Source organism: Felis catus, chromosome B3 (assembly GCF_018350175.1).
Source record: "Felis catus isolate Fca126 chromosome B3, F.catus_Fca126_mat1.0, whole genome shotgun sequence".
In the NCBI taxonomy this organism is placed as follows: Eukaryota; Metazoa; Chordata; class Mammalia; order Carnivora; family Felidae; genus Felis; species Felis catus.
Genome location: NC_058373.1, coordinates 59,979,884 through 59,998,812, shown reverse-complemented (window position 1 = coordinate 59,998,812; position 18,929 = coordinate 59,979,884). Strand labels below are relative to the sequence as shown.

The following is an 18,929-nucleotide window of genomic DNA, read 5'->3' as shown; positions in this document are numbered from 1 at the left end:
AAAGATATGTGGCAAACTGTTAGCAGAGATTTCTTCTGGGATGAGGAACTATAAGTGATTTTTCTTTTGTTTCTTTTCACCTTTCTGGTCTTTCCAAATTATCTAGAATGAGCACAAATGATTTTGAGTGGGACTGGCCCAGCCATCCCTGTGCTCTCAGGGGGCAGCAGAGAAGTCCTGCTAGGTATCTCTGGCTGGTCCCCCTGGTGGCACAGTCACTGTCTTCCCAGGCCGCCCTCCCCGGACTTCCCTCCAGCTTCCATCTGCAGGCTAAGACCATTTAAATGGAGAGACCTGGGGTCCTTAATTCCAGAGAGGCTGATTTAAGGGAATCATATTGGCCTTATTTTGTGACTGGGGACTTAAAGCAGGAGAGAGATAAGACAGGAAGAGCAGAGAGGGCCTAGCCAATGCATCTGGCATTGGGCCAGGCCAGGGGACCAGCCAGCAGCAATAAGTAGATTCTTAGCACAGAAGAGAGAACACTGGTGATAAATTAAGAGGTCTTTATTGTCTCTTCCCAAGATGCACAGAGGTTCTAATAGTGCTTCATTCACCCCAAGCAGGCCAGGAACCAGACAGAGAAGGGGCAAAGATAACGTTACACCTTCAGGAGCAGAAAAGACCAAGGTGGGGCTGCCAGAGGGCTGGAAGGGTATCAGGAGTGGGGGGGTAGGGAAGGGGCTAGGAGATGAAGAGGGGAGCAGTAGGAAGGGTGCTGGGCTCAGGGAGAGACGGGAGGGGGGTGGTTGGGAGAGTACGGGGTGGGGCGGGGCGGGGCGGGGCTGAAGAAACCCTGGCTGCAGCAACAAAGATGTCCTTGTAGCCCTTGATCTCCTTGATCTCATTGCTGCTGATGAGGACTTGCAGCTGGCGTGGTCCAGTTTTGATGGGGTAGAGGTCCAGTTGAATGTGGATCGTGTGTCCAGCCACCAGAGTCCCAATGCTGAAAGTCAAAAAGAGCCTGTTAGAGCCTTAAGTAACTGCTGGGATGGGTGGTATAGTTTCCCCTCTTGGAGTAAGCACCTCCCACCCCCCCAACACCACCAAGGTCAACCTTCCCCATGGAGGGTGGGAAAGTGGGGGCAAGTAGGCACCCTTCAGGAGACAAAGGACCGACCTATGACCCCACAAGGTAGCCCTTGTCAGAGACCAGCATGAGACAGACGGTACTTACTTTTTGGATATCTGCCCATCAATGAGTCCACTTCCCTCCAGCACCATCATGCAGTTACTCAGAGCAGTCATTAGGGTATTGGTGAGGGTGATGTGGACTCTCAGTGCCTTGCCCACCTCAGCCCTTTTAGACACCTGTGAGGAGAGAAGACAGGGATATTGTGGGCAACTGGCCTCATTTCCACACTCCAGTTCAGCACCCTTATTCCACTGTCCTTCTCTTCACCACCAGGGACTGCTTCCTTACTGCTAAACCACTGCAATTGGGAGAGAAGAATGTAAGCCGAAGAGTATTCAAGGTTAACAAATATCCTGACCTGTCTTAGAAAGTCACAATGCTTCAGGAAGCCACTGCCAGTTGGGAATTGGCACCAAGTTGAAATCTATTTCCCTCCCCACCATCTAGTTCAGGATGGCAATTAGATTTCAACTAAAGTGCCAGCTCCAATCTGTTCATCATGGCTAATAGAAATGGCATGTTGAAAAGGATCCTGAGGACAAATCCAGAGTCAGAGAGCTATGACTGATTAGTAGCGTCTGACACAGGCATGGGATAAGAAGTGGTGCTATATGCACCATCCATATGCTATCAGTGATATCTTTCTTTTTTTCCATTTACTTATTTATTTTGAGAGAGAGAGGGACCACAAGCAGGGGAGGGGCAGAGAGAGAGGGAGAAAGAGAATCTCAAGCAGGCTCAGCACCATCAGTGCAGACCCTGATACAGGGCTCAAACTAATGAACCGCTAGATCACAACCTGAGCCCAAACCAAGAGTCAGATGCTTAACTGACAGAACCACCCAGGTACCCCTAGCACTATCCTTCTGAGGCCAATGTCACATGATATGGCAGAGCCAGGACCTGAGCCAGGTGTCCCAGACCCCAGCCAGGATCTTTCCCCCACGTTGTTCTGACAGTAGAAACACTCTTGAGTTTCCCCAGGTGTGTTCTGTGCATCCCACGTGAGGTCTGTGTCATAGGGCAGCATGGCCTTGGCCTGTGAGTGGGAGGCAGGGTCTCTATCCTACTCACTTCTAGAGCCCGGTGCCTAGTGCAGTGCCAACCAGGTGGTGGATATTTGATGAACATATGTTGAACTAAAATGGGTCCTGACCACCCAGATCATACTCGAGGCATGTTCTGCCTCAAACAGAGAATTAAGAAAAAGTAAGAACCCATCCTGACTTCTCTAAAATTCAAATGAAAGAAACAAATCCAGGGGCGCCTGGGTGGCGCAGTCGGTTAAGCGTCCGACTTCAGTCAGGTCACGATCTCACGGTCCGTGAGTTTGAGCCCCGCGTCAGGCTCTGGGCTGATGGCTCAGAGCCTGGAGCCTGTTTCCGATTCTGTGTCTCCCTGTCTCTCTGCCCCTCCCCTGTTCATGCTCTGTCTCTCTCTGTCCCAAAAATAAATACACGTTGAAAAAAAAAAATTTAAGAAACAAATCCCTTGTCCTCTAATGAGGGCATCAAAGTAGAACAGGCAAAAATGTCTTTGGGATCCATCATACTCACACAAATCATCCCCCGTTCCCTTAACTGTGGGGACCAATTGATAGTCTACTCTGGTTCTGATGTGTTTGCATTGGATCTTGTTTGTAACCAGGGCTCTGGGTAATGGGGGCAGGGTCCTCGCCTTAGCACCAGGCTGTGATTCTGCCCACTGTTTGCTGCACCGTGGCCTGACAACACGCCCAGGTGAAAACTGTCAGGTGGTCACATGGTTTATGATGTGGAGCTACTCATTCTGGTTGGGGTGGAGTGTGCCACTAACAAATCCAGCAGGTACAAAGCCAGGTTGGGATCAGGCAGTGGGCAAGTTCTTTAGAACAGGAGGGGAGATGGAGAAAGGAGGCTTTGAGGGAAGGAAAACCCCTGGTAATGGGAGATGGGGAATATTTCTGCCCTCCATTTATCCTTCTTCCACCTGTAATGACCTTGCCAGCCACACAATCTTAGAACTCAAATCCGAGGCTCCTTTCATATGTCCTCCCTCTTCCCTGTCAACCCTGTGTTATCTGCAGTCACCTTTGGAATTTCACTTGTGGTTTTTCTCAAATCCGGCTCCTGTACTCAATCTCCCAGCCATGCCTCTCCTGTCTCTCTGCCTCTGCAAAGCTATCTCCCTACTTAAAATGCTTTCATCTCCACCTCATTTCTCTGGACATGTCTTCCTATGCATCCTCCACAAAATGTCACTTCCTCTGGGAAGACTTCCACTCTGCCCTGCACTTTGCACAGAGGACAAGACAACACCATACTGTGCTTTAATCATCTATTTGGTGTCTGAAGCAGGGACTGTATCTCATTCACTGCTGTAGCCCCAGCCCCTGGGTCGGGTGAGTCAAAGGGCTTCCGGGCTCCATCTCTGTCCAAGACACCTTACCTCAATAGATAAATTGGGAGGTTCCAGAGAGATATCTTTTAGGACCAGCATGGACCTCCCCATATCCTCCACCTTGGCAATGCCAGACACACGGATCAGCTTCTCATCTGTCAGCTTGTTTCTATAATTGTCGTAGGGTAGCAAGAGCGGCCACTGTATCTCTAAGCACAGACAAAAGACATCTTGAGTCTGGAAACAAAGACACACACACACACACACACACACACACACACACACGGAAATTTGTATGTGTGAGAGACTATGTGTGTGAGTCTGTATGTGTGTGAAAGTATGTGTGCATAACAAAGAGAAAGATACAGTGTACTTAACCTATACCTACTGCCCCCAGAAGTCATTGCTATGTCTCACCTAGTGGGATAGTGTCAGAGGTACAGCACATGGCATATGTGACCCCCTGCCAACAACAGCTTCACTACCTGGCACGTGTGTGTTGGGGTGCAGGGATCTCTGTGTAATCTGGCTGAACCATCCCAGCTTTGTTCATGACCCCACAGCTCCCATCCCTATAGGTGATTTTCCAGGCCTTGTTCATACTCACCTTCCCCAAAGTCCAGGTTCAAGTGCACTGTTTGCCTCCAGAGGGGCTCCCGGGTGCCACCCTGGTGCAGCAGGGCCTGTGCACAGAAGTGCACCACCAGTCTGATGGGACCCCGCGGGTGGACTCTGTCTGGCACCCTCAGGGCATGCAGCTTCAGCAACAGGTCCTGGCCCCACTCAGGCGTCCTGGCCAGGTGAAGCTGCAGCTGGGCTGGCTGATCCTGAGACCCCCTGGACCCCAGCAGATCCAGGAAGGGTGAGGAGGCCCTTCCTGGGCCCAGCATTTTCTGGGAAGCCTTCATGAACACAGATCGCTCCTCAGGGGATCCTGGCAGAAAGGAGAGCCAGGAAAGACCTCAGTAAGGAGGGGTTGAGAGGACCAGTGGCCTTCTTTGGGAAACAAGCCACCCAGAAACTTCCAGCTCCCTTCCCAAAGGGAAGCTACATAAGGAGACAATACAGCATCGTGGCTGAGAACAGGGGATTGGTATATTGCTTGGTGCTGCATTCAAATCTTGCTCAGCTAGGTGTCCCTTAATCCCTTGGTGCTCAATTCTTTCATTTATAATCCAGATATATCTCCTTGCCTCATAGAATTGCCAAAAATTTGAGTTAAATGAGTTGCTGAATATAAGTACCCAGTACTGTTCTTTGTCATCAGTATTGTCACCATCATCACTGTCATCATCATCATCAAAGCCAAAGGCTTCCCCCACTCCCCCACCGCATCAACATCCTCACTTCTAAAATACATGCTCAAGAGACTCTTAAAAACTGAGAACAAACTGAGGGTTGATGGGGGGGGTGGGAGGGAGGGGAGGGTGGGTGATGGGTATTGAGGAGGGCACCTTTTGGGATGAGCACTGGGTGTTGTATGGAAACCAATTTGACAATAAATTTCGTATATTGAAGAAAAAAATAAAATAAAAGGTAAAAAAAAATAAAATAAATAAAATAAAATACATGCTCAAATCTTTTACGTGGGTCTTCCTCTCTTGCTCCTGGGGTCTACTCAACATTCAGGTTGAACTCCAACTCATCCCAAATTGTGGACTTCTCTAGTAAAGTTACTATGCACCAGAGGCATTGCTCCAAGTGCTTTCTCTGTATACTCAGCTGCCCTCACAATAGCCCTCTGAGGTATCATTAACCCATTTTACAGATGAGGAGGTGGAGGCACAGGGATGTTAAGAACACATCCAGGCTTATACCACTAGAACATAGCAGTACCAACATAGCAGTATTGCTGGTACTCAGGCAGCCTGATGCCACCCTGGCCTTCTCCACAGAGACATCTACTCCCTTCCACAGGCCAGGTGTCCTTCCTTTCCCTCCTTAAGTGTCCACCTCCCTCCTTGCTGCCACCCCCACTGCCATGATGTAAGGAGACCATGATATGACCCTAGGACAGAGTTGCCATAATAATAAAGAACATTCCATTTGAATTTCAGGTAAATTTGAATTTCAGATATATAATAATTTTTGTTTAAGTATATTACATGCTATATTTGGGACACACTTATACTAATGAAATATTTGCTTATCTGAACTGATCTCGAATTCAGATTTAACTGGGCACTCTGTTTTTATTTGCTCAGTCCAGCAGCCCTAGGCCCACATGGCCAGGGTCCAAGAAAGCCCCTGGGAGTTTGCGATGAGGAGGAGGTGATCAGGTGGTGTTGGTTTTAACAGGCATGAGCCATTCTCACTGGGAAGAACACAACAGACGTCATGTCCACCCACCCTGAAACCCCAGGGCCCCAAGCACCTTCTGGATACTTGTAGGAGCTGGTAATGTTCTGTCGCTTAGCCGACCCTACCATCTTGGTGCTGATTTCCTTCCCAATGGAATGGATATTATGGTCCAGGATTTCCTGGGCCTGACCATCTCTCAAGAGCCAAATGACTTCATCAGCATTCACCTCGGCGTACACAAATGGGGTGTCATAGGGCAGGTGAACCTCCCCTTCCCTGATGGCCTTCACAGAAGCAGGGCCGCAGCAGAATATCCCTGTGGAAGGAACAGAAGTTGAGGACAGCTGACAGCTGCTAGCATGTGGACTGGGCCGGCTGGTGGTGGCGAGGGCAGGTAAGGGGATGGGATGGAGAAAACCCTCACACACCGAGTGCTCTCAGGTTCCCACAAATTCATCCGATCCTCACAGCCACCTGTGGCATTTATCAGCTTCCCCACTTTGCAGGTGAGAAAACAAGGTCCTGCAAGTCATCTGGGTCACCCAGCTGAAGGCAATGAAGTGAGAAAAAATACTACCCCTTTCTGGCCTCCTGCTCATGTGATCAGTCCCCCTGCTCAGCCCCCCCATGGAGCCCAGATCCTTCCACAGTGGCCCTCACTCACCGCTGCTGGTTTGCTGGGGAGTGGGGTCCAGAACTTGCCACCCATTGTATCCTGGTGGGAGATCTTTCCGGATCATCCAGCACTCATTCCAGACATGGAAATTCCTGCAGAGAAGAGTAAGGAAATGAAGATTCACATTTTCCTGGATTTGTCAGGTATCAGACACTATATTGAGTGCTTTATATTGTTGTTTTTAAAATTTAAAATGTAATTGACATACTATATTGTATTATTTTCAGGTGTACAACATAGTGATTTAACATTTGTATAAATTATGAAGTGATCACCCATGAAAAATCTAGGTACTATATGACACTGTATAAAGTTGTTATGTACTAATTATATCCCCCCCTTTTTTTTACTCTTTATTTGGAAGTAATTTCAAGCTTACAGTAAAGTTGCAAGAATAGTACAAAAAATACCCAAGGGTGCCTGGGTGGCTCAATCAGTTAAGCGTCAGACTTCAGCGCAGGTCATGATCTCACAGATCATAAGTTCAAGCCCCGCACTGAGCTCTGTGCTGACAGCTCAGAGCCTGGAGTCTGCTTTGGATTCCGGGTCTCCCTCTCTCTCTGCCCCCCCTCCCCCGCTCATGTCTCTGTCTCTCTTTCAAAAATAAATAAACATTTTTAAAAATTACAAAAAATACCCATATACCCAAGTTATCTATCGTTAACATTTCGCGTCATTTGCTTTATCATTGGGTTTCTTTCAGTATGGATTTGAAGATTATCAATACATTTTTTCTTTTGTTTTTTACTTCAGTGTGTATTTTCTAAGAATAGAGATCTTCCCTTACAGTTATCAACCCCACGCATTTCTTATTGATATAATATTTTTATCTAATTTACTGTCTATATTTCAATTTTATCAATCGACCAAATATTGTCCTATTTATTTATTTATTTATTTATTTATTTATTTTTAATTTACATCCAAGTTAGTATATAGTGCAACAATGATTTCAAGAATGATGCACCTCACCCATTTAGCCCATTCCACCTCCCACAACCCTTCCAGCAACCCTCTGTTTGTTCTACATATTTAATAGTCTCTTATGTTTTGTCCCCTTCCCTGTTTTTATATATTTTTTGCTTCCCTTCTCCTATATTCATCTGTTTTGTATCTTAAAGTCCTCATATGAGTGAAGTCATATGATATTTGTCTTTTTCTGACTAATTTCACTTAGCATAATACCCTCCAGTTCCATCTGTGTAGTTGCAAATGGCAAGATTTCATTCTTTTTGATTGCTGAGTAATACTTCATTGTATATATATATACCACATCTGCTTTATCCATTCATCCATTGATGGACATTTGGGCTCTTTCCATACTTTAGCTATTGTTGATAGTGCTGCTATAAACATTGGGGTGCATGTGCCCCTTCAAAACAGCATACCTGTATCCTTTGGATAAATACCTAGTAGTGCAATTGCTGGGTCGTAGAGTAGTTCTATTTTTAATTTTTTGAGGAATCTCCATACTGTTTTCCAGAATGGCTGCACTAGTTTGCATTCCCACCAGGAGTGCAAAAGAGATCCTCTCTCTCTGCATCCTTGCCAACATCTGTTGTTGCCTGAATTGTTAACGTTAGCCATTCTGACAGGTGTGAGGTGGTATCTCATTGTGGTTTTGATTTGTATTTCTCTGATGATGAGTGATGTTGAGCATTTTTTCATGTGTTGGTTGGCCATCTGGATGTCGAACTTCTTTGGAGAAGTGTCTATTCATGTCTTTTGCCCATTTCTTCACTGGATTTTTTGTTTTTTGGGTGTTGAGTTTGGTAAGTTCTCTATAGATTTTGGATACTAACCCTTTATCTAATATGTCATTTGCAAATATCTTCTCCCATTCTGTCAGTTGCCTTTCAGTTTTGCTGATTGTTTCCTTTGCTGTGCAGAAGCTTTTTTTTTTGATGAGGTCCCAACAGTTCATTTTTGCTTTTGTTTCCCTTGCCTCTGGAGACATGTTGAATAAAAATTTGCTGCAACCAAGGTCAAAGAGTTTCTTGCCTGCTTTCTCCTTGAAGATTTTGATGGTTTCCTGTCTTATGTTTAGGTCTTTCATCCATTTTGAGTTTATTTTTGTGTATGGTGTAAGAAAGTGGTCCAGGTTCATTTTTCTGCATGTCACTGTCCAGTTTTCCCAGCACCACTTGCTGAAGAGACTGTTTTTATTCCATTGGATATTCTTTCCTGCTTTGTCAAAGATTAGTTGGCCATACATTTGTGGGTCCATATCTGGGTTCCCTATTGTGTTCCATTGATCTGAGTGTCTGTCTTTGTGTCAGTACCATACTGTCTTGATGATTATGGCTTTGTAATGCAGCTTGAAGTCCGGGATTGTGATGCCTCTAGCTTTGGTTTTCTTTTTCAAGATTGCTTTGGCTATTTGGGGTCTTTTCTGGTTCCATACAAATTTTAGGATTGTTTGTTTTAGCTCTGTGAAGAATGCTGGTATTTTGATAGAGATTGCATTGAATATGTAGATTGCTTTGGGTAGTATTGACATTTTAAAAATATTTGTTCTTCCTATCCAGGAGCATGGAATCTTTTTCCTTTTTTTGTGTGTGTGTGTCTTCAATTTCTTTCATAAGCTTTCTATAGTTTTCAGTGTATAGATTTTTCACCTCTTTGGTTAGGTTTATTCCTAGGTATTTTATGGGTTTGCGTGCAATTTTAAATGGGATCAATTCCTTGATTTCTCCTTCTGTTGCTTCATTGTTGGTGTATGGGAGTGCAACCAATTTCTGTGCATTGATTTTATATCCTGTGACTTTGCTGAATTCATGGATCAGTTCTAGCAGGTTTTTGGTGGATTTTTTTTGATTTTCCATATAGAGTATCATGTCATCTGCAAAGAGTGAAAGTTTGACCTCTTCCTGACTGATTTGGATGCCTTTTATTCCTTTGTGTTGTCTGATTGCTGAGGCTAGGACTTCCAATATTATGTTGAATAATAGTGGTGAGAGTGGACCTCCCTGTCTTGTTCCTGACCTTAGGGGGAAAGCTCTCAGTTTTTCCCCATTGAGGATGGTATTAGCATTGGGTCTTTCATATATGGATTTTATGATCTTGAGGTATGATCCTTCTATCCCTACTTTCTTGAGGGTTTTTATCAAGAAAGGATGCTGTATTTTGTCAAATGCTTTCTCTGCATCTACTGAGAGGATCATGTGGTTCTTGTCCTTTCTTTTATTGATGTGATGAATCACATTGATTGTTTTGTGGATATTGAACCAACCCTGCATCCCAGGTATAAATCCCACTTGGTCGTGGTGAATAATTTTTTTCATGTATTGCTGGATCCAGTTGGCTAGTATCTTGTTGAGGATTTTTGTGTCCATGTTCATTAGGGAAATTGGTCTATAGTTCTCCTTTTTAGTTAGGTCTTTGTCTGGTTTTGGAATCAAGGTAATGCTGGCTTCATAGAAAGAGTTTGGAAGTTTTCCTTCCATTTCTATTTTTTGGAACAGCTTCAAGAGAATAGGCATTAACTCTTTAAATGTTTGGTAGAATTCGAAGTGTCCTTTATTACATTCTTTACCACCCAGTCTAGGATCACACATTGCATTTAGCTGTCCTGTCTCCTTTGTCTACCTTGATCTGGAGCAGTTTCTCAGCCTTTGTTTTATTACATTGAAATTTTGAATTCAGTATTTATTTGCCAGAGCTATATTCATTTTGAGCTTATCTGAGGCTTTCTCATGATGAGATTCAGGTTATGTATTCACACACCAAACGCTACATAAGTGATATAGCCTTCTCAGATACACCACTGCTGATTGAATCGGGGGTTCTTCAGCCCTTTAGGAACTCAGAGCGGGAGGAGCTCCAAGGATTGCCACTAGCTCTCACACAACCCAAAGATCTGACCTGGAAACTGGCTGGAAAAGGAAAAACATGACACCAGATTTATAGTACAGCAGAGGAGAAGGGAGCCAGGGGAAGAGATCAGAGATCCAGAAATGAAGGCACATACACACACACACACACACACACACACACACACACACACACACACGCAGAGAGGGAGTGAGGTGGATAGAGGAGGGAACAGGAGAGACTAAGGAAGTGGACAAAAGCAGCAAGTGCAGACTTTGCCCGAGGAGAAACAGAGAATGGCACAAACAGATGGCTCAAAGAAGGAAGAGTCATCTGTAAGATGCATAAAGATTTTGAAGTTAGTGTTCACAGAACACAAAATCAATTTTTTTGGTTGTGGGCTTCAGAATGTTATCCCATAGTCTTATATTTCTGAAGGGAGTTTAGTGTGATGATGTAATTAGCCAGAACAGTCTCCTAGGTTAGGGAATTGCTCTCTGGGCACCAGCAACAAGATAAAGGATGATATTGCCTCAAAACTAGAGAGAACCAGGTCAGAGCTTCCTTACCCTTCCTGACATGGAGCAGAGATGTGTTGGAGATGGTGTCCCTTACCATATTTTGTCTCGCTTCTGAGTAGGCAGCATCTCTGCATTTTGGTCATAGTAGGTGTCGACGGTCAAGTTCCTGTCCATGTTGTGTGCAGAACGAAAATTGGAAACCACACGGGTTGGAACACCTAAACATCTCATTACTAAAGAGAAAGAAAACATGGAGAATCACTGAGTTCATTTCAAGCAGAATCGTTAGCTCCCCATGCATGCTTTCTAACTTTTAAGCTGGAGGAAAGAAAGAAGGCCAAGATTCTTGCAGATCCATACCTGTAAGTCCTTTATTCTCAAAGCACTGCACCCAGGCCCAGAACCCTGCTGCCTACCTGCCCCATTGATGGTCTCCATCCCACTAGGAAAAAGAAATCGTTTGAAGGTTACTTAAAACAACAATAAGCAACTCAATTTATTATTTAGTGCTTTTTCCATTCAGCAGCTTTCCAGATTAAAAACAGAGAACCTAAAACATTTGCTAATTTGAAAGACAATAAAAAACTTCAGGCCTTGTGGCCTGTTTTAGAAGAGAAGCTGTGTGGCTTAACTTCTCTGGGCCTTAGTCTCCTTGTGTGTAACAAAATAAGGAATCGAAACAGATGATTTTCAATTCTGAAATTCTGAATCTGTAATTCTACTGAAATACAAAGATTTGGAGGAGGTAAGAAAGAAATCAGAGAAAGGATAGAAGGGCAAGATAGACATAGAAGTAACTGGAAGACATCAGAGACAGAGGGAACTTGCTTGTACAATGAGGCAATAGCCATCTTTGATAAGGTAACAGCATCCTCTTGTGGCATCTCAGGATAGTACTACAAAGGCTTTTTAGTGCTGAGTAAAGATCTTTTTCTTTTTTTTTTAATGTTTTATTTATCTTTGAGAGAGCTCAAGCTGGGGAGGGGCAGAGAGAGAGGAAGACAGGATCTGAAGCGGGCTCTGTGCTGATAGCAGCAAACCCAATGCAAGGCTTGAACTCATGAATCTTGAAATCATGCCCTGAGAGCCGAAGTTGGACGCTCAACCTACTGAGCCACCCAGGTGCCCCCAAAACTGAGTTAAGATCTTAAGATTTCACTTAAGTAGTTAAGATCTACTCACACAAAGCAGATATTACACCACCTACACCACCACCACCCCCAAGCGTAAGCACACACACACACATCTTCCCAAGGCCAAGTAAAATCAAGCCAAGAGCCAGATGTGACCTTTGGAACATAGGTCTCCACCTCAGCCAGCGAGGCGAGGAGTTCAGACAAGTTTATCCTATCCCTCTCCAGCTCAGGACCAGCAGTGGGTGCCTCCTGAGGCTGCTGGGAGGATTATAGTGCTTTGAAAAGTAAGAGGACTATTGAGATTGACCAATCTTTTTGTTACAATTGATTCAAGAGTCCCAAAGGGAGCCAGCCATGTGCTCACAGTCACTTCTCTACTCCCAGCACATCTCCTGAGCTTTTCATAACCTCTCTGAAGGGGTGACAGCTAGACCAGGACTGCAAGTGGCTAGAGGCTGTGTGGTGGGAGCAGCTGTCCCCTTCCTCAATGGCCCCAGAACTTTAGGGCCTGGGAGTGGGGAGAGGCTTCAAGACGGAGTAAGGATGCAGACCTAGACCTTCTCCCTCTCATCCCAGGGCCTAAGGGCCCAAGCTCTCCTCTACAACACCTGCCTAAGCAGGGACTTCCCAGCCCAAGACAAATGTGGCCATGTTAAATGCTGGTGCTGTGCTGAGCATTTTCCAGGGAAAATGAATGAGCAAAGTGAGGTCACTCTGTTTGAATACTCAGATTTAAACATCTCGTCTATCTGTAGCACCTGTACATATCTGCCAAGCTATGCTGCCCCTCTCAGAAAAATCTAGAACTTTGTCTTTGGCCCCTGTCTCTGTCTTCTCTGTTCTTTGCTCCCTCATCCTCCAATTCAGAGTCAGCCCATTCACTCAGCAAACACTGAGCATCACAACACAACAGGTAGCATGTGTAAGGTACTCCTGCCTTGCATGGGGCAAGACAGGCAGACACCTCAGTATTCTGTCTTTCCCTCATCCTCACAGATAATCCGATCAACACCTTTGCACTAAATCGTAAATAAATGGTAATGCAAAAAACACTGATGCTCCATGTGGGTAGTTAGCAAAGTAGCAAATCTCCTATTGTAACCCCTCAAGAAACTCTCCAAGAAGTATCTGGGAGCCGCCAGCTCTGCCTACAGGTGGGATCAGACTTTCTCAGACCATTTGCTTGTACTTCAAGCTTCCCCCAGCTGTCCCTGACTCCAGGCTCACCAGGAGCTGAGAAACCTGAGCAGTGGCAGAGAGAAGCTGCCTTTGCTTCCACTTTGGGGCCACACTCTTCTTTATCCAAGTGACCATTTTAATAGTCTAACTGCCATCAAGGAGACTGCAGAGTGATTGTGACGGGTCAACCACCCTCCTAGGAAAATATGCAAGAGTCCCCAAGAGTATGGAGTGTGCTGGGTGAGAGTCCCTGTGTGCACCATCTCTTAGCTGTGGGGCTATGGTCAGGCCCCAGTTAACTTATGTGAAAATGGAGATAACCAGAGCCCGACTTCAAAGGGTCATCCCAAAAATTAAATGAATGCTTCTGCATCCCCATCTCTCCCTCACTCACCTGTGCACATCACAGCTGCAAAGACCCAGCACTGTCCATACTTCACAGGCTGCCTGCCCCTGGCTAACCACTGCCGCAGGATGGCTACGCTGCCATTCCACTCCAGCGGGCTGACCCCCCTGGAGTAGTCCTCTCCCCAGTTTCCCTGCAGCACACCGTTGTCATCGTTGCTGTTGATCTGCAAAGGACAGACAGGCGGGTCCCCACAGTGCCCTAGGGAAGCTCAGATTGTCCTCAGACAGGGCCGGGAGAGCTTCTGTGCTTACCATAGCGCTCACCACCCTGCAGACGTACACAGGGTCATTCCGCTGGGAGTAGTCTTTGGATGGGTTCTCTAAAAAGTACAGGCTCTTGTTCAAGATCTCAAAGCAGATATCTATGATGTCCTCTTCAAACTTCCAAGTGATTTCAAGGGAGAGAAAAGAGAAGAGCGTCCTAAAACTTCAAGTCAATAACACAGGCTTTGAGGGATGGTGTATATGTGCTGGAGATGAGGATGGGGTTAAATATAAGACAAGGTCCTGCCTTCAAAGAGCTTATAAGTCAAATTGGGAGTGTATGAGATTCAGAATTCTGGAAAATGAACCTGAGTGGCTCTAATGGAAAATGCAAACAGAATTTGGAGGTGTGGGATCCCTGTTGACAAGAGATCAGAGAAGGCCATTAGCACCAGTAGGCTTGGAAGGGCCAGGTAGACAGGAAGAGAGCAGGGTGGGGATGTTCACCTGAGGTCTTTGAGTATGGTGCTGCCCAGGACAGGGGCTTAGAGGTTCTCATTTCTGGAGGACATGAGGGAGTAGGAAAGACCAGATGGATAAAAACAGGGCAGCTGTGAGAGGTGAGGGAGAAGAGTATGGGAGCCTTGAAATCAAGTAGAGGAGTTCAGCTGTAGCTGGGAACCCAGGAGAAGCCAGTGTAGGTTCATGACATAAGTTTATAACATATACTTGATACATATGCCTATGTGAAGTATGGAGAATGCTGGCTCTTTGCAGCTGTGATGTGCACAGGTGAGTGAGGGAGAGGTGGGGATGCAGACATATGTCTCCGTTTCAAAAAATCACACAAATTGTCACAGTTGGAGCACACAGTCTCCCCACTCCCTCCCCACCACCCTCCTGGTGAGTGTGGATGGGGCTGAGATGTCAGTGGGAGGGAGGCAGAAAGTATACCAGTCATATTTACTGGTTGAAAGTGGAAAAGTTGCCCAGAGCTAAAGGTCCTGCCGTTTGTACACTGACAGGATATTTGATGTTATTAAAGAATTGTCGTTTATTTTTTCAGTTATGATAATGTTCACTTTTTCAGGAAGAGTTGTTATCTTTTAGAGCTATAATCAAAGTATTACTCTATTAAATGATAGGGTATCTATAAATTCCTTTCAAAACTTCCAGTGATGAGTTTGGAGAGATGGGGACAGTACAGACCAGGGACAGGCAAACTTTTTCTGTAAAGGACCAGATAGTAAGTATTTTAGCTTTTGGAGGCTGTGAGGGTCTCTGTCTCAGCTACACAACTCTACCACTGTAGCATTAACACAGCCACAGGTGATACTTAAGTGAATGAGCATGGCTGTGTCCCCGTAAAATGTCATTTATGGACACCACAGCTTGAACTTCATATAATTTGCATATCACAAAAAATTTTTTAGTTCTTTTTCAACAACTTAAAAACACGAAAACCATTTTAACTCATGAACCACACAAGAACAGTCAGTGGACTCTAGTTTGCAAACCCCTGGTATAGATGGAATAAGATTCACCATAAATTGCTCATTACTGGAGCTGAGAGACAGGTTCATTTTAGTATCCTGTCTACTTGGATAATGTTTTAATTTTTTTATATAAAATATTAAAAACTTGAAAGCTATCTCCCCTTCCTTCCTTTCCTCTCTTACTGGTTGGGAAATTGGCCCCGCACCACACGCTGTGACATTTGTTAGTGGCCTTTTGTGAGCTAATAGAGTTGATTAAGAACCAGCATAAGGAGACCTGCCCCAGGCCCCGTTTCTGGTGACAGTATTACCTGCCCATAGTTCCAGGGCCAGGAGGTGATGAATCTTTCATGACCCTTGTAAACAAAGCCATAGTCCATCATGATATACTCCTGCAATAGTATTTCACTTGGCAGGTAGACATCATCCTCTGAGTGGTTAAGAGTAGGAGAGGGGGCAAAAGACAAACAGAGAAATTAAAAATAAAATAAAATAAAATAAAATGAAATAAAATAAAATAAAATAAAATAAAATAAAATAAAATACAGTAATGACAGTGTCTTGCTGGATAATAGGGGAAGGAATGGGTTGGTGGCAATAGAAATCGAAACTGGACCCCTTAAAAGTCTATAATGCTCTTCTAGAGTCCAGTGATATAAGCTGTACCTTAAAACATAATGATTATCATTTCCTGATTGTAAAAGTGGAAAGCCTATTGTAGAGATTTGGAAAATATGGATGACGGAATGCAGATAAGGAAAATCACTCATTCCCACTACTCACAGACACCCACCACTACAGTTTGGTATATTCCTGCCACTCTTTCTGTCCACGTACATGTAATACAATTAAGATCACACTGTGTTCCGTTCCCTAATCTCTTTCACTGCACATCACACCACAAGCATTTTCATCATGCCATTAAAATTCTTTTTTTAAAGATGGTTTTCAGTGAGCACATGGTATGGCATCGATAAGCAGCTTTTATCTTCTGGGCTTTCTCAGAAGAACCTCTCTGAGCCTTCCTAGTGGATCAGGTTGTCATTACAGCCTGCGAAGCAGTTGTACCTGCATTCCAAGGGTTAAAAAGCAGGATGAAAGTTCCCAATGGGTGAGTCACACTGTGACCCTGGCCTTGAGAGATCTCTATCTTCAGAGTGTAGGGACCAATGACTGCATTGGATGGTGTAAAAAGGGAGACGAAGAGTGAGTTGGTGTCAGTGGTGAAGTCAGAAGCACTCCAGACATTCCCTTGTCGAGCCTGGGTAAGGGAGAAGGTGGCTCGGGTTCCCAGCAACTCCGTGGGCGCTGGTCCTGTGTGAGAGACAAATGACCCCTCAGTGAGGTTTAAAATCTATGTGACATGATTCCAGGGGGCAAGGAGGACCCTCACCTTCTTCCACCACTTGCTAATCCTTTTGCTTTAAGGCTTTTATTGCCACTGGATGTCTTTGGGCAAGCCACTGAAGATCTGTGGGCCTCAGGTATTTTTATCTGTAAAATGGGATCATCATAGTACCTGAAAGCTAAAACTCCTGTCATGGGGATTAAATTATATAATATATATGAAGTTCCAGCACAGTGCCTATTGTGCATTTAAAAATTGGCTGTTATCAGAGTGCCTGGGTGGCCCACTTGGATAAACGTCTGACTCTTGATCTCAGCTCAGGTCATGATCTCACAGAGCCTCACATCAGGCTCTGCACAGAGCCTACTTGGGATTCTGTCTCTCCTTCTCTCTGCCCCTCGCCAGCTTATGTTCTCTCTCTATCAAAGTAAATAAATAAACTTTAAAAAAAATTGGCTGTTATGATCACAGTTTCAATTTGCTGAGTTGGCCAAATCTTTCCTTAATGTCACTTATCAGGTGAGCACTTAGAGGGTCCTGGGGATCCCAGGAAGAGGGAGGGGAGGGAGCACTCAAGAAGGGGACGTGGGAGCCCTACAGGTGAATTTTGCCTTAGGGCAGGGTGAACTCACCTGTCTCAGCCACAAAGGTGAGGTAGTCTGTCCCAAAGTGGAAGGGTCGGCTGAAATGTAGTTGGAGCAGAAAGGACTGGCCCCGGCGTACAACAAGCCGCTTCAGGCCCATCTCCTGCGTGTGATGCTCCTGGTTGTTTCTTGGGCTCTGCAGGTCCACAGACCTGAACTTCAAGGCTGCCACTGGAGGGGTATCGGGAGAGGAGACAGGTCACTGCCCAGCTGTGGCTCCCCAGGTTCAACATCCCCCAACACTTCTCAATCATTTCTGCAGCACCTGGCTCTGACTTTGGTAGGATTACTGTCTACACCTGAGCCCTTCTGCCACCCCTGCCTGCTAGTTTCACAACTTAGCCTTGGCAGTTTAGCAGGCCCCAACCCTGGAGTGGGAAGATTGTGATCCTGGTGACTCTGCACCTGGACCCAGAGCTATAGGGCTCAAAAATGAGGGCCCCAGGGGGCACCTGGGTGGCCCATTAGGTTAAGCGTCTGACTTCAGCTCAGGTCATACTCTCAACATTTGTGAGTTCAAGTCCTGCATCGGGCTCTGTGCTGACTAGCTCAGAGCCTAGAGCCTGCTTCAGATTCTGTGTCTCCCTCCCTCTCTGCCCCTCCCTCCCTGGCACTCTGTCTCTCTCCCTCTCAAAAATAACTAAACATTAAAAAAAAAAAAATTAGGGTCCCAGGAAGAGAAAGGTTTCCAGATAATTGGCACTTAATCCATGAAGTGCCACCACATACTATTAACCACTTTTGTTGACAGTCTTTCCAAAAGTTACTCTATTATCATGCTGATAGAAGAAAGAACATATTAGAATTTTGTATGAATTAAGTCAGTGGGCTGACTAGAGGCTGTGACCTCAGCTACAGGCAAGTCCCTGCTTAAGATGCTGGGTAGGTAGCTTCTTTCTCACCTCTCAGCCATGCTCTGGGTGTATGAGGGCACTGACTCTTCCCAGGATGCTACTGTGTGTGTACCTAGCGTACAGTTTAAAGACTCTCATAGCACAACTGGCCAGAGTGTGGGCTATCACTACCTTAGCTCTGAGACCTTGAGCGAGTCACTTAATATCCAGAGACATCAGTGTCCTCAGCTGCAAAATAGAGACAGCGGTATTCCTACCCCATAGGGTCCATGTGAACATTGAGTGAAGATTCACAGGTAAAGGACTTCTGGTAGTGGCAGGTACGAAGTAAGCACTCAGTAATCATTAATTGCTCTTAGTGCTAGTAATGACACAGCCTCAGATTGTATTTGCTTTGTTATTTTTAAAATTTTTTTTAATGTTTATTTTTTTTATTTTTTTTAATGTTTATTTACTTTTGAGACAGAGAGAGATAGAGCATGAACGGGGGAGGGCCAGAGAGAGAGGGAGACACAGAATCTGAAGCAGGCTCCAGGCTCTGAGCTGTCAGCACAGAGCCCGACGTGGGGCTTGAACTCACGGACCGTGAGATCATGACCTGAGCCGAAGTCGGACACTTAACCGACTGAGCCACCCAGGTGCCCCAATGTTTATTTATTTTTGAGAGAGACAGAGACAGAATGTGAGTGGGTTGGGACAGAGAGAGAGAGAGATGAATCTGAAATAGGCTCCAGGCTCTGAGCTGTCAGCACAGAGCCCAACGCAGGGCTCGAACTCACGAGCTGCGAGATCATGACCTGAGCTGAAGTCGGACGCTCAACCGACTTAGCCACCC

The 18,929-nt window shown here is 45.3% G+C and overlaps 1 protein-coding gene across 1 annotated transcript; it reads right to left on the bottom strand.

Annotated features, from left to right (window-relative positions):
- Positions 1-486: 486 nt before the first annotated feature.
- On the bottom strand, positions 487-17,427 carry TGM7 (transglutaminase 7; the record flags this gene model as incomplete). The annotated part of the gene is made up of 12 exons (XM_019833781.3): positions 487-946; positions 1,178-1,311; positions 3,563-3,723; positions 4,122-4,448; positions 5,889-6,131; positions 6,480-6,583; positions 10,920-11,058; positions 13,535-13,712; positions 13,801-13,929; positions 15,560-15,678; positions 16,317-16,562; positions 17,229-17,427. Coding segments are annotated over 12 exons (2,241 nt in total), but the record flags the coding sequence as incomplete, so codon positions are not given.
- Between the last annotated feature and the right edge of the window lie 1,502 nt (positions 17,428-18,929).